The 13,718-nt window shown below is 37.4% G+C and overlaps 1 protein-coding gene across 1 annotated transcript in view; it reads right to left on the reverse strand.

Moving 5' to 3' along the window:
• The window catches only part of LOC115139157 (gephyrin-like), a 140,397-nt gene that overhangs the window by 16,415 nt on the left and 110,264 nt on the right, over positions 1 to 13,718 (reverse strand). Inside the window, exon 12 of the mRNA XM_065026955.1 lies at positions 2,053 to 2,108. Within this exon, the coding sequence (XP_064883027.1) occupies positions 2,053 to 2,108 (56 nt within the window). The remainder of the gene's footprint in view (positions 1 to 2,052; positions 2,109 to 13,718) is intronic.

Consider the following 13,718-nt stretch of genomic DNA (forward strand, 5'->3'; position numbering starts at 1 on the left):
TGTGACTATGTGTCTGTGTCAGTGTGTGACTATGTGTCAGTGTGTCATACTGTGTCAGTGTGTGATAATGTGTCAGTGTCAGTGTGTGATAATGTGTCAGTGTGTGATAATGTGTCAGTGTGTGATAATGTGTCAGTGTGTGATAATGTGTCAGTGTGTGATCATGTGTCAGTGTGTGATAATGTGTCAGTGTGTGATAATGTGTTGTGTGTCAGTGTGTGATAATGTGTCATGTGTCTGTGTGTGATAATGTGTCTGTGTCAGTGTGTGACTATGTGTCTGTGTCAGTGTGTGACTATGTGTCAGTGTGTCATACTGTGTCAGTGTGTGATAATGTGTCAGTGTGTGATACTGTGTCAGTGTGTGATACTGTGTCAGTGTGTGATAATGTGTCAGTGTGTGATAATGTGTCAGTGTGTGATAATGTGTCAGTGTGTGATAATGTGTCAGTGTGTGATCATGTGTCAGTGTGTGATCATGTGTCAGTGTGTGATCATGTGTCATGTGTCAGTGTGTGATAATGTGTCAGTGTGTGATAATGTGTTGTGTGTCAGTGTGTGATAATGTGTCATGTGTCTGTGTGTGATAATGTGTCTGTGTCAGTGTGTGACTATGTGTCTGTGTCAGTGTGTGACTATGTGTCAGTGTGTCATACTGTGTCAGTGTGTGATAATGTGTCAGTGTGTGATAATGTGTCAGTGTGTGATACTGTGTCAGTGTGTGATAATGTGTCAGTGTGTGATACTGTGTCAGTGTGTGATACTGTGTCAGTGTGTGATAATGTGTCAGTGTGTGATCATGTGTCAGTGTGTGATCATGTGTCAGTGTGTCAGTGTGTGATAATGTGTCAGTGTGTGATAATGTGTCAGTGTGTGATAATGTGTCAGTGTGTGATAATGTGTCAGTGTGTGATCATGTGTCAGTGTGTGATAATGTGTCATGTGTCAGTGTGTGATACTGTGTCTGTGTCAGTGTGTGACTATGTGTCATGTGTCAGTGTGTGATAATGTGTCGTGTGTCAGTGTGTGATAATGTGTCATGTGTCTGTGTGTGACTATGTGTCATGTGTCAGTGTGTGATAATGTGTTGTGTCAGTGTGTGATAATGTGTCAGTGTGTGATAATGTGTTGTGTGTCAGTGTGTGATAATGTGTCATGTGTCAGTGTGTCATACTGTGTCATGTGTCAGTGTGTGATAATGTGTCAGTGTGTGATAATGTGTCAGTGTGTGATAATGTGTTGTGTGTCAGTGTGTGATAATGTGTCATGTGTCAGTGTGTCATACTGTGTCATGTGTCAGTGTGTGATAATGTGTCAGTGTGTGATAATGTGTCAGTGTGTGATAATGTGTTGTGTGTCAGTGTGTGATAATGTGTCAGTGTCAATGTGTGATAATGTGTCAGTGTTTTATAATGTGTCATGTGTCAGTGTGTGATAATGTGTCAGTGTTTTATAATGTGTCATGTGTCAGTGTGTGATAATGTGTCAGTGTGTGATACTGTGTCATGTGTCAGTGTGTGATAATGTGTCAGTGTGTGATAATGTGTCAGTGTGTGATAATGTGTTGTGTGTCAGTGTGTGATAATGTGTCAGTGTGTGATAATGTCTCAGTGTGTGATAATGTCTCAGTGTGTGATAATGTCTCAGTGTGTGATACTGTCTCAGTGTGTGATACTGTCTCAGTGTGTGATAATGTGTCAGTGTGTGATAATGTGTCAGTGTGTGATAATGTGTCAGTGTGTGATAATGTGTCAGTGTGTGATAATGTGTCAGCTTGGGCCGGCGGGCCACCTGTGGTGGAGTAAGCTGAGTCAGTATGGGAGCGCTACACTAACTCTCGCACGCACGCACGCACGCACACACACGCACACACGCACACACACACACACACACACACACACACACACACACACTTCAATGCACAATGTCGGTCCAGGGGGAATAAACGTTGAGTGTGTGTTTTGATATATCGCTCTTCATGAAGGAGGGTACCAGCCAAGTGCTTCACCCTGAGTATCGATAGGGTGTAGTGTGTGTGTGTGTGTGTGTGGACCTGTTCTCCAGCCTGGGACTCTCCGATGATGAAGCGGTCGCCTGGACCATCAGCCGCTAAAAAGAAAATACATGTTTTAATGTAATGACATAAGTTGGTGTTTGTATGATTGTGTGTATATGCTGTTGTGTGTATATGCTGCTGTGTGTATATGCTGATTGTGTGTATATACTGCTGTGTGTATATGCTGCTGTGTGTATATGCTGCTGTGTGTATATGCTGCTGTGTGTATATACTGCTGTGTGTATATACTGCTGTGTGTATATACTGCTGTGTGTATATGCTGATTGTGTGTATCGATGTGTGTATATGCTGATTGTGTGTATATACTGATTGTGTGTATATGCTGATTGTGTGTGTATATGCTGCTGTGTGTATATACTGATTGTGTATATATACTGATTGTGTGTATATACTGCTGTGTGTATATGCTGATTGTGTATATATACTGATTGTGTGTATATGCTGATTGTGTGTGTATATACTGATTGTGTGTATATGCTGATTGTGTGTGTATATGCTGATTGTGTGTGTATATGCTGATTGTGTGTGTATATGCTGATTGTGTGTATATGCTGATTGTGTGTATATGCTGATGTGTGTATATACTGCTGTGTGTATATGCTGATTGTGTGTATATGCTGATTGTGTGTATATGCTGATGTGTGTATATACTGCTGTGTGTATATGCTGATTGTGTGTATATGCTGATTGTGTGTATATGCTGATGTGTGTATATACTGCTGTGTGTATATGCTGATTGTGTATATATACTGATTGTGTGTATATACTGCTGTGTGTATATACTGCTGTGTGTGTATCAATGTGTGTATATGCTGCTGTGTGTATATGCTGATTGTGTGTATATACTGCTGTGTGTATATACTGCTGTGTGTGTATGCTGATTGTGTGTATATGCTGATTGTGTGTATATGCTGATTGTGTGTGTATGCTGATTGTGTGTATATGCTGATTGTGTGTGTATGCTGATTGTGTGTATACTGATTGTGTGTGCTGATTGTGTGTATATGCTGATTGTGTGTGTATACTGATTGTGTGTGTATGCTGATTGTGTGTATATGCTGATTGTGTGTATACTGATTGTGTGTATATGCTGATTGTGTGTGTATGCTGATTGTGTGTATACTGATTGTGTGTATATGCTGATTGTGTGTATATGCTGATTGTGTGTGTATGCTGATTGTGTGTATACTGATTGTGTGTATATGCTGATTGTGTGTATATGCTGATTGTGTGTGTATATGCTGATTGTGTGTATATGCTGATTGTGTGTATATGCTGATTGTGTGTATATGCTGATTGTGTGTGTATGCTGATTGTGTGTATACTGATTGTGTGTGTATGCTGATTGTGTGTATATACTGATTGTGTGTATATGCTGATTGTGTGTATATGCTGATTGTGTGTATATGCTGATTGTGTGTATATGCTGATTGTGTGTGTATATGCTGATTGTGTGTATATGCTGATTGTGTGTATAGGCTGATTGTGTGTATATGCTGATTGTGTGTGTATATGCTGATTGTGTGTATACTGATTGTGTGTGTATGCTGATTGTGTGTATATGCTGATTGTGTGTATATACTGATTGTGTGTATATGCTGATTGTGTGTGTATATACTGATTGTGTGTATATGCTGATTGTGTGTGTATATGCTGATTGTGTGTGTATATGCTGATTGTGTGTGTATATGCTGATTGTGTGTATATGCTGATTGTGTGTATATGCTGATGTGTGTATATACTGCTGTGTGTATATGCTGATTGTGTGTGTATATGCTGATTGTGTGTATATGCTGATTGTGTGTATATGCTGATGTGTGTATATACTGCTGTGTGTATATGCTGATTGTGTATATATACTGATTGTGTGTATATACTGCTGTGTGTATATACTGCTGTGTGTGTATCAATGTGTGTATATGCTGCTGTGTGTATATGCTGATTGTGTGTATATACTGCTGTGTGTATATACTGCTGTGTGTGTATGCTGATTGTGTGTATATGCTGATTGTGTGTATATGCTGATTGTGTGTGTATGCTGATTGTGTGTATATGCTGATTGTGTGTGTATGCTGATTGTGTGTATACTGATTGTGTGTGTATGCTGATTGTGTGTATATGCTGATTGTGTGTGTATACTGATTGTGTGTGTATGCTGATTGTGTGTATATGCTGATTGTGTGTATACTGATTGTGTGTATATGCTGATTGTGTGTGTATGCTGATTGTGTGTATACTGATTGTGTGTATATGCTGATTGTGTGTATATGCTGATTGTGTGTGTATGCTGATTGTGTGTATACTGATTGTGTGTATATGCTGATTGTGTGTATATGCTGATTGTGTGTGTATATGCTGATTGTGTGTATATGCTGATTGTGTGTATATGCTGATTGTGTGTATATGCTGATTGTGTGTGTATACTGATTGTGTGTATATGCTGATTGTGTGTGTATGCTGATTGTGTGTATACTGATTGTGTGTATATGCTGATTGTGTGTATATGCTGATTGTGTGTGTATGCTGATTGTGTGTATACTGATTGTGTGTATATGCTGATTGTGTGTATATGCTGATTGTGTGTGTATATGCTGATTGTGTGTATATGCTGATTGTGTGTATATGCTGATTGTGTGTATATGCTGATTGTGTGTATATGCTGATTGTGTGTGTATGCTGATTGTGTGTATACTGATTGTGTGTGTATGCTGATTGTGTGTATATACTGATTGTGTGTGTATATGCTGATTGTGTGTATATGCTGATTGTGTGTATATGCTGATTGTGTGTATATGCTGATTGTGTGTGTATATGCTGATTGTGTGTATATGCTGATTGTGTGTATAGGCTGATTGTGTGTATATGCTGATTGTGTGTATATGCTGATTGTGTGTATACTGATTGTGTGTATATGCTGATTGTGTGTATATGCTGATTGTGTGTATATGCTGATTGTGTGTATATGCTGATTGTGTGTATATGCTGATTGTGTGTATATGCTGATTGTGTGTATATGCTGATTGTGTGTATAGGCTGATTGTGTGTATAGGCTGATTGTGTGTATATGCTGATTGTGTGTATATGCTGATTGTGTGTATACTGATTGTGTGTGTATGCTGATTGTGTGTATATGCTGATTGTGTGTATACTGATTGTGTGTGTATGCTGATTGTGTGTATAGGCTGATTGTGTGTATACTGATTGTGTGTGTATATGCTGATTGTGTGTATATGCTGATTGTGTGTATAGGCTGATTGTGTGTGTATATGCTGATTGTGTGTATATACTGCTGTGTGTGTATGCTGATTGTGTGTGTATATGCTGATTGTGTGTATATGCTGATTGTGTGTATAGGCTGATTGTGTGTGTATATGCTGATTGTGTGTATATACTGATTGTGTGTATGCTGATTGTGTGTATAGGCTGATTGTGTGTGTATATGCTGATTGTGTGTGTATATGCTGATTGTGTGTATATGCTGATTGTGTGTATATGCTGATTGTGTGTATAGGCTGATTGTGTGTGTATATGCTGATTGTGTGTATATACTGCTGTTGTGTGTATATGCTGATTGTGTGTGTATATGCTGATTGTGTGTATATGCTGATTGTGTGTATAGGCTGATTGTGTGTGTATATGCTGATTGTGTGTATATACTGATTGTGTGTATAGGCTGATTGTGTGTATAGGCTGATTGTGTGTGTATATGCTGATTGTGTGTGTATATGCTGATTGTGTGTGTATATGCTGATTGTGTGTATATGCTGATTGTGTGTATATGCTGATTGTGTGTATATACTGATTGTGTGTATAGGCTGATTGTGTGTATAGGCTGATTGTGTGTGTATATGCTGATTGTGTGTGTATATGCTGATTGTGTGTATATATACTGATTGTGTGTATGCTGATTGTGTGTGTATATGCTGATTGTGTGTATATGCTGATTGTGTGTGTATGCTGATTGTGTGTATATGCTGATTGTGTGTGTATGCTGATTGTGTGTATATGCTGATTGTGTGTATAGGCTGATTGTGTGTGTATATGCTGATTGTGTGTATATGCTGATTGTGTGTATATGCTGATTGTGTGTATATGCTGATTGTGTGTATATGCTGATTGTGTGTATATGCTGATTGTGTGTGTATGCTGATTGTGTGTATATGCTGATTGTGTGTATAGGCTGATTGTGTGTGTATATGCTGATTGTGTGTATATACTGCTGTGTGTGTATGCTGATTGTGTGTATATGCTGATTGTGTGTATATGCTGATTGTGTGTGTATGCTGATTGTGTGTATATGCTGATTGTGTGTATATGCTGATTGTGTGTATATGCTGATTGTGTGTATATGCTGATTGTGTGTATATGCTGATTGTGTGTATATGCTGATTGTGTGTATAGGCTGATTGTGTGTGTATATGCTGATTGTGTGTATAGGCTGATTGTGTGTGTATATGCTGATTGTGTGTATATACTGCTGTGTGTGTATGCTGATTGTGTGTGTATATGCTGATTGTGTGTATATGCTGATTGTGTGTATAGGCTGATTGTGTGTGTATATGCTGATTGTGTGTATATACTGATTGTGTGTATGCTGATTGTGTGCATAGGCTGATTGTGTGTGTATATGCTGATTGTGTGTGTATATGCTGATTGTGTGTATATGCTGATTGTGTGTATATGCTGATTGTGTGTATATGCTGATTGTGTGTATAGGCTGATTGTGTGTGTATATGCTGATTGTGTGTATATACTGCTGTGTGTGTATGCTGATTGTGTGTGTATATGCTGATTGTGTGTATATGCTGATTGTGTGTATATGCTGATTGTGTGTATATGCTGATTGTGTGTATATGCTGATTGTGTGTGTATATGCTGATTGTGTGTATATGCTGATTGTGTGTATATGCTGATTGTGTGTATAGGCTGATTGTGTGTGTATATGCTGATTGTGTGTATATACTGCTGTGTGTGTATGCTGATTGTGTGTGTATATGCTGATTGTGTGTATATGCTGATTGTGTGTATAGGCTGATTGTGTGTGTATATGCTGATTGTGTGTATATACTGATTGTGTGTATATACTGATTGTGTGTATGCTGATTGTGTGTATAGGCTGATTGTGTGTGTATATGCTGATTGTGTGTGTATATGCTGATTGTGTGTATATACTGATTGTGTGTATGCTGATTGTGTGTGTATGCTGATTGTGTGTATATGCTGATTGTGTGTATATACTGATTGTGTGTATATGCTGATTGTGTGTGTATATGCTGATTGTGTGTATATGCTGATTGTGTGTGTATATGCTGATTGTGTGTATATGCTGATTGTGTGTATATACTGCTGTGTGTGTATATGCTGATTGTGTGTATATGCTGATTGTGTGTATGCTGATTGTGTGTATATACTGATTGTGTGTGTATATGCTGATTGTGTGTATATGCTGATTGTGTGTATATGCTGATTGTGTGTGTATACTGATTGTGTGTATAGGCTGATTGTGTGTGTATATGCTGATTGTGTGTGTATATGCTGATTGTGTGTGTATATGCTGATTGTGTGTATAGGCTGATTGTGTGTATATACTGATTGTGTGTATATGCTGATTGTGTGTATGCTGATTGTGTGTATATACTGATTGTGTGTGTATATGCTGATTGTGTGTATATGCTGATTGTGTGTATATGCTGATTGTGTGTGTATACTGATTGTGTGTATAGGCTGATTGTGTGTGTATATGCTGATTGTGTGTGTATATGCTGATTGTGTGTGTATATGCTGATTGTGTGTATAGGCTGATTGTGTGTATATACTGATTGTGTGTATATGCTGATTGTGTGTGTATATGCTGATTGTGTGTATATACTGATTGTGTGTATGCTGATTGTGTGTGTATGCTGATTGTGTGTATATGCTGATTGTGTGTATATACTGATTGTGTGTATGCTGATTGTGTGTGTATATGCTGATTGTGTGTATATGCTGATTGTGTGTATATGCTGATTGTGTGTATATGCTGATTGTGTGTATATACTGATTGTGTGTATGCTGATTGTGTGTATAGGCTGATTGTGTGTGTATATGCTGATTGTGTGTGTATATGCTGATTGTGTGTATATACTGATTGTGTGTATGCTGATTGTGTGTGTATGCTGATTGTGTGTATATGCTGATTGTGTGTATATACTGATTGTGTGTATATGCTGATTGTGTGTGTATATGCTGATTGTGTGTATATGCTGATTGTGTGTATATGCTGATTGTGTGTATATGCTGATTGTGTGTATATACTGCTGTGTGTGTATATGCTGATTGTGTGTATATGCTGATTGTGTGTATGCTGATTGTGTGTATATACTGATTGTGTGTGTATATGCTGATTGTGTGTATATGCTGATTGTGTGTATATGCTGATTGTGTGTGTATACTGATTGTGTGTATAGGCTGATTGTGTGTGTATATGCTGATTGTGTGTATATGCTGATTGTGTGTGTATATGCTGATTGTGTGTATAGGCTGATTGTGTGTATATACTGATTGTGTGTATATGCTGATTGTGTGTATATGCTGATTGTGTGTATATACTGATTGTGTGTATATGCTGATTGTGTGTATATGCTGATTGTGTGTATATGCTGATTGTGTGTGTATACTGATTGTGTGTATAGGCTGATTGTGTGTGTATATGCTGATTGTGTGTGTATATGCTGATTGTGTGTGTATATGCTGATTGTGTGTATAGGCTGATTGTGTGTATATACTGATTGTGTGTATATGCTGATTGTGTGTATATGCTGATTGTGTGTATATACTGATTGTGTGTATGCTGATTGTGTGTATATGCTGATTGTGTGTATATGCTGATTGTGTGTATATACTGATTGTGTGTATGCTGATTGTGTGTGTATATGCTGATTGTGTGTATATGCTGATTGTGTGTATATGCTGATTGTGTGTATATGCTGATTGTGTGTATATACTGATTGTGTGTATAGGCTGATTGTGTGTATAGGCTGATTGTGTGTATAGGCTGATTGTGTGTGTATATGCTGATTGTGTGTATATACTGATTGTGTGTATATGCTGATTGTGTGTATATACTGCTGTGTGTATATGCTGATTGTGTGTATATGCTGATTGTGTGTATATGCTGATTGTGTGTATATGCTGATTGTGTGTATATGCTGATTGTGTGTATATGCTGATTGTGTGTATATGCTGATTGTGTGTATATACTGCTGTGTGTATATGCTGATTGTGTGTATATGCTGATTGTGTGTATATGCTGATTGTGTGTATATGCTGATTGTGTGTATATGCTGATTGTGTGTATATGCTGATTGTGTGTGTATGCTGATTGTGTGTATACTGATTGTGTGTGTATGCTGATTGTGTGTATATACTGATTGTGTGTATATGCTGATTGTGTGTATATGCTGATTGTGTGTATATGCTGATTGTGTGTATATGCTGATTGTGTGTGTATATGCTGATTGTGTGTATATGCTGATTGTGTGTATAGGCTGATTGTGTGTATATGCTGATTGTGTGTATATGCTGATTGTGTGTATACTGATTGTGTGTGTATGCTGATTGTGTGTATATGCTGATTGTGTGTATATGCTGATTGTGTGTATATGCTGATTGTGTGTATATGCTGATTGTGTGTGTATGCTGATTGTGTGTGTATATGCTGATTGTGTGTATAGGCTGATTGTGTGTATAGGCTGATTGTGTGTGTATGCTGATTGTGTGTATATGCTGATTGTGTGTGTATGCTGATTGTGTGTATATGCTGATTGTGTGTGTATGCTGATTGTGTGTATATGCTGATTGTGTGTATAGGCTGATTGTGTGTATAGGCTGATTGTGTGTATATGCTGATTGTGTGTATATGCTGATTGTGTGTATATGCTGATTGTGTGTGTATATGCTGATTGTGTATATGCTGATTGTGTGTATACTGATTGTGTGTGTATGCTGATTGTGTGTATAGGCTGATTGTGTGTATACTGATTGTGTGTGTATATGCTGATTGTGTGTATATGCTGATTGTGTGTATGCTGATTGTGTGTATATGCTGATTGTGTGTGTATGCTGATTGTGTGTATATGCTGATTGTGTGTATATGCTGATTGTGTGTGTATATGCTGATTGTGTATATGCTGATTGTGTGTATATGCTGATTGTGTGTGTATATGCTGATTGTGTGTATAGGCTGATTGTGTGTATAGGCTGATTGTGTGTATAGGCTGATTGTGTGTGTATATGCTGATTGTGTGTATATACTGCTGTGTGTGTATGCTGATTGTGTGTGTATATGCTGATTGTGTGTATATGCTGATTGTGTGTATAGGCTGATTGTGTGTGTATATGCTGATTGTGTGTATATACTGATTGTGTGTATGCTGATTGTGTGTATAGGCTGATTGTGTGTGTATATGCTGATTGTGTGTGTATATGCTGATTGTGTGTATATGCTGATTGTGTGTATATGCTGATTGTGTGTATAGGCTGATTGTGTGTGTATATGCTGATTGTGTGTATATACTGCTGTGTGTGTATGCTGATTGTGTGTGTATATGCTGATTGTGTGTATATGCTGATTGTGTGTATAGGCTGATTGTGTGTGTATATGCTGATTGTGTGTATATACTGATTGTGTGTATATGCTGATTGTGTGTATATGCTGATTGTGTGTGTATATGCTGATTGTGTGTATATGCTGATTGTGTGTATATGCTGATTGTGTGTATATGCTGATTGTGTGTATATGCTGATTGTGTGTATATGCTGATTGTGTGTGTATGCTGATTGTGTGTATATGCTGATTGTGTGTATATGCTGATTGTGTGTATATGCTGATTGTGTGTATATGCTGATTGTGTGTATATGCTGATTGTGTGTGTATGCTGATTGTGTGTATATGCTGATTGTGTGTATAGGCTGATTGTGTGTGTATATGCTGATTGTGTGTATATACTGCTGTGTGTGTATGCTGATTGTGTGTATATGCTGATTGTGTGTATATGCTGATTGTGTGTATATGCTGATTGTGTGTATATGCTGATTGTGTGTATATGCTGATTGTGTGTATATGCTGATTGTGTGTATATGCTGATTGTGTGTATATGCTGATTGTGTGTATATGCTGATTGTGTGTGTATGCTGATTGTGTGTATATGCTGATTGTGTGTATAGGCTGATTGTGTGTGTATATGCTGATTGTGTGTATATACTGCTGTGTGTGTATGCTGATTGTGTGTATATGCTGATTGTGTGTATATGCTGATTGTGTGTGTATGCTGATTGTGTGTATATGCTGATTGTGTGTATATGCTGATTGTGTGTATATGCTGATTGTGTGTATATGCTGATTGTGTGTATATGCTGATTGTGTGTATAGGCTGATTGTGTGTGTATATGCTGATTGTGTGTATATACTGCTGTGTGTGTATGCTGATTGTGTGTGTATATGCTGATTGTGTGTATATGCTGATTGTGTGTATAGGCTGATTGTGTGTGTATATGCTGATTGTGTGTATATACTGATTGTGTGTATGCTGATTGTGTGTATAGGCTGATTGTGTGTGTATATGCTGATTGTGTGTGTATATGCTGATTGTGTGTGTATATGCTGATTGTGTGTATATGCTGATTGTGTGTATATGCTGATTGTGTGTATAGGCTGATTGTGTGTGTATATGCTGATTGTGTGTATATACTGCTGTGTGTGTATGCTGATTGTGTGTGTATATGCTGATTGTGTGTATATGCTGATTGTGTGTATATGCTGATTGTGTGTATATGCTGATTGTGTGTATATGCTGATTGTGTGTGTATATGCTGATTGTGTGTATATGCTGATTGTGTGTATATGCTGATTGTGTGTATAGGCTGATTGTGTGTGTATATGCTGATTGTGTGTATATACTGCTGTGTGTGTATGCTGATTGTGTGTGTATATGCTGATTGTGTGTATATGCTGATTGTGTGTATAGGCTGATTGTGTGTGTATATGCTGATTGTGTGTATATACTGATTGTGTGTATGCTGATTGTGTGTATAGGCTGATTGTGTGTGTATATGCTGATTGTGTGTGTATATGCTGATTGTGTGTATATACTGATTGTGTGTATGCTGATTGTGTGTGTATGCTGATTGTGTGTATATGCTGATTGTGTGTATATACTGATTGTGTGTATGCTGATTGTGTGTGTATATGCTGATTGTGTGTATATGCTGATTGTGTGTATATACTGATTGTGTGTGTATATACTGATTGTGTGTGTGTATGCTGATTGTGTGTGTATATACTGATTGTGTGTGTATATGCTGATTGTGTGTATATGCTGATTGTGTGTATGCTGATTGTGTGTGTATATGCTGATTGTGTGTATATGCTGATTGTGTGTGTATATGCTGATTGTGTGTATAGGCTGATTGTGTGTGTATATGCTGATTGTGTGTGTATATGCTGATTGTGTGTGTATATGCTGATTGTGTGTATAGGCTGATTGTGTGTATATACTGATTGTGTGTATATGCTGATTGTGTGTGTATATGCTGATTGTGTGTATATACTGATTGTGTGTATATACTGATTGTGTGTATATGCTGATTGTGTGTATATACTGATTGTGTGTGTATGCTGATTGTGTGTATATGCTGATTGTGTGTATATGCTGATTGTGTGTATATGCTGATTGTGTGTATATGCTGATTGTGTGTATATGCTGATTGTGTGTATATGCTGATTGTGTGTATATGCTGATTGTGTGTATATGCTGATTGTGTGTATATACTGCTGTGTGTATATGCTGATTGTGTGTATATACTGCTGTGTGTATATGCTGATTGTGTGTATATGCTGATTGTGTGTATATGCTGATTGTGTGTGTATATGCTGATTGTGTGTATATGCTGATTGTGTGTATATGCTGATTGTGTGTATATGCTGATTGTGTGTGTATATACTGATTGTGTGTATATACTGATTGTGTGTATATGCTGATTGTGTGTATATACTGATTGTGTGTGTGTATGCTGATTGTGTGTATATGCTGATTGTGTGTATATGCTGATTGTGTGTATATGCTGATTGTGTGTATATGCTGATTGTGTGTATAGGCTGATTGTGTGTATATGCTGATTGTGTGTATATGCTGATTGTGTGTATATGCTGATTGTGTGTATATGCTGATTGTGTGTATATACTGCTGTGTGTATATGCTGATTGTGTGTATATACTGCTGTGTGTATATGCTGATTGTGTGTATATGCTGATTGTGTGTATATGCTGATTGTGTGTGTATATGCTGATTGTGTGTATATGCTGATTGTGTGTATATGCTGATTGTGTGTATATGCTGATTGTGTGTATATGCTGATTGTGTGTATATGCTGATTGTGTGTGTATATGCTGATTGTGTGTATATGCTGATTGTGTGTATATGCTGATTGTGTGTATATGCTGATTGTGTGTATGCTGATTGTGTGTATATGCTGATTGTGTGTATATGCTGATTGTGTGTATGCTGATTGTGTGTATATACTGATTGTGTGTGTATATGCTGATTGTGTGTATATGCTGATTGTGTGTATATGCTGATTGTGTGTGTATACTGATTGTGTGTATA

Source organism: Oncorhynchus nerka, linkage group LG13 (genome assembly GCF_034236695.1).
Source record: "Oncorhynchus nerka isolate Pitt River linkage group LG13, Oner_Uvic_2.0, whole genome shotgun sequence".
NCBI lineage: Eukaryota > Metazoa > Chordata > Actinopteri > Salmoniformes > Salmonidae > Oncorhynchus > Oncorhynchus nerka.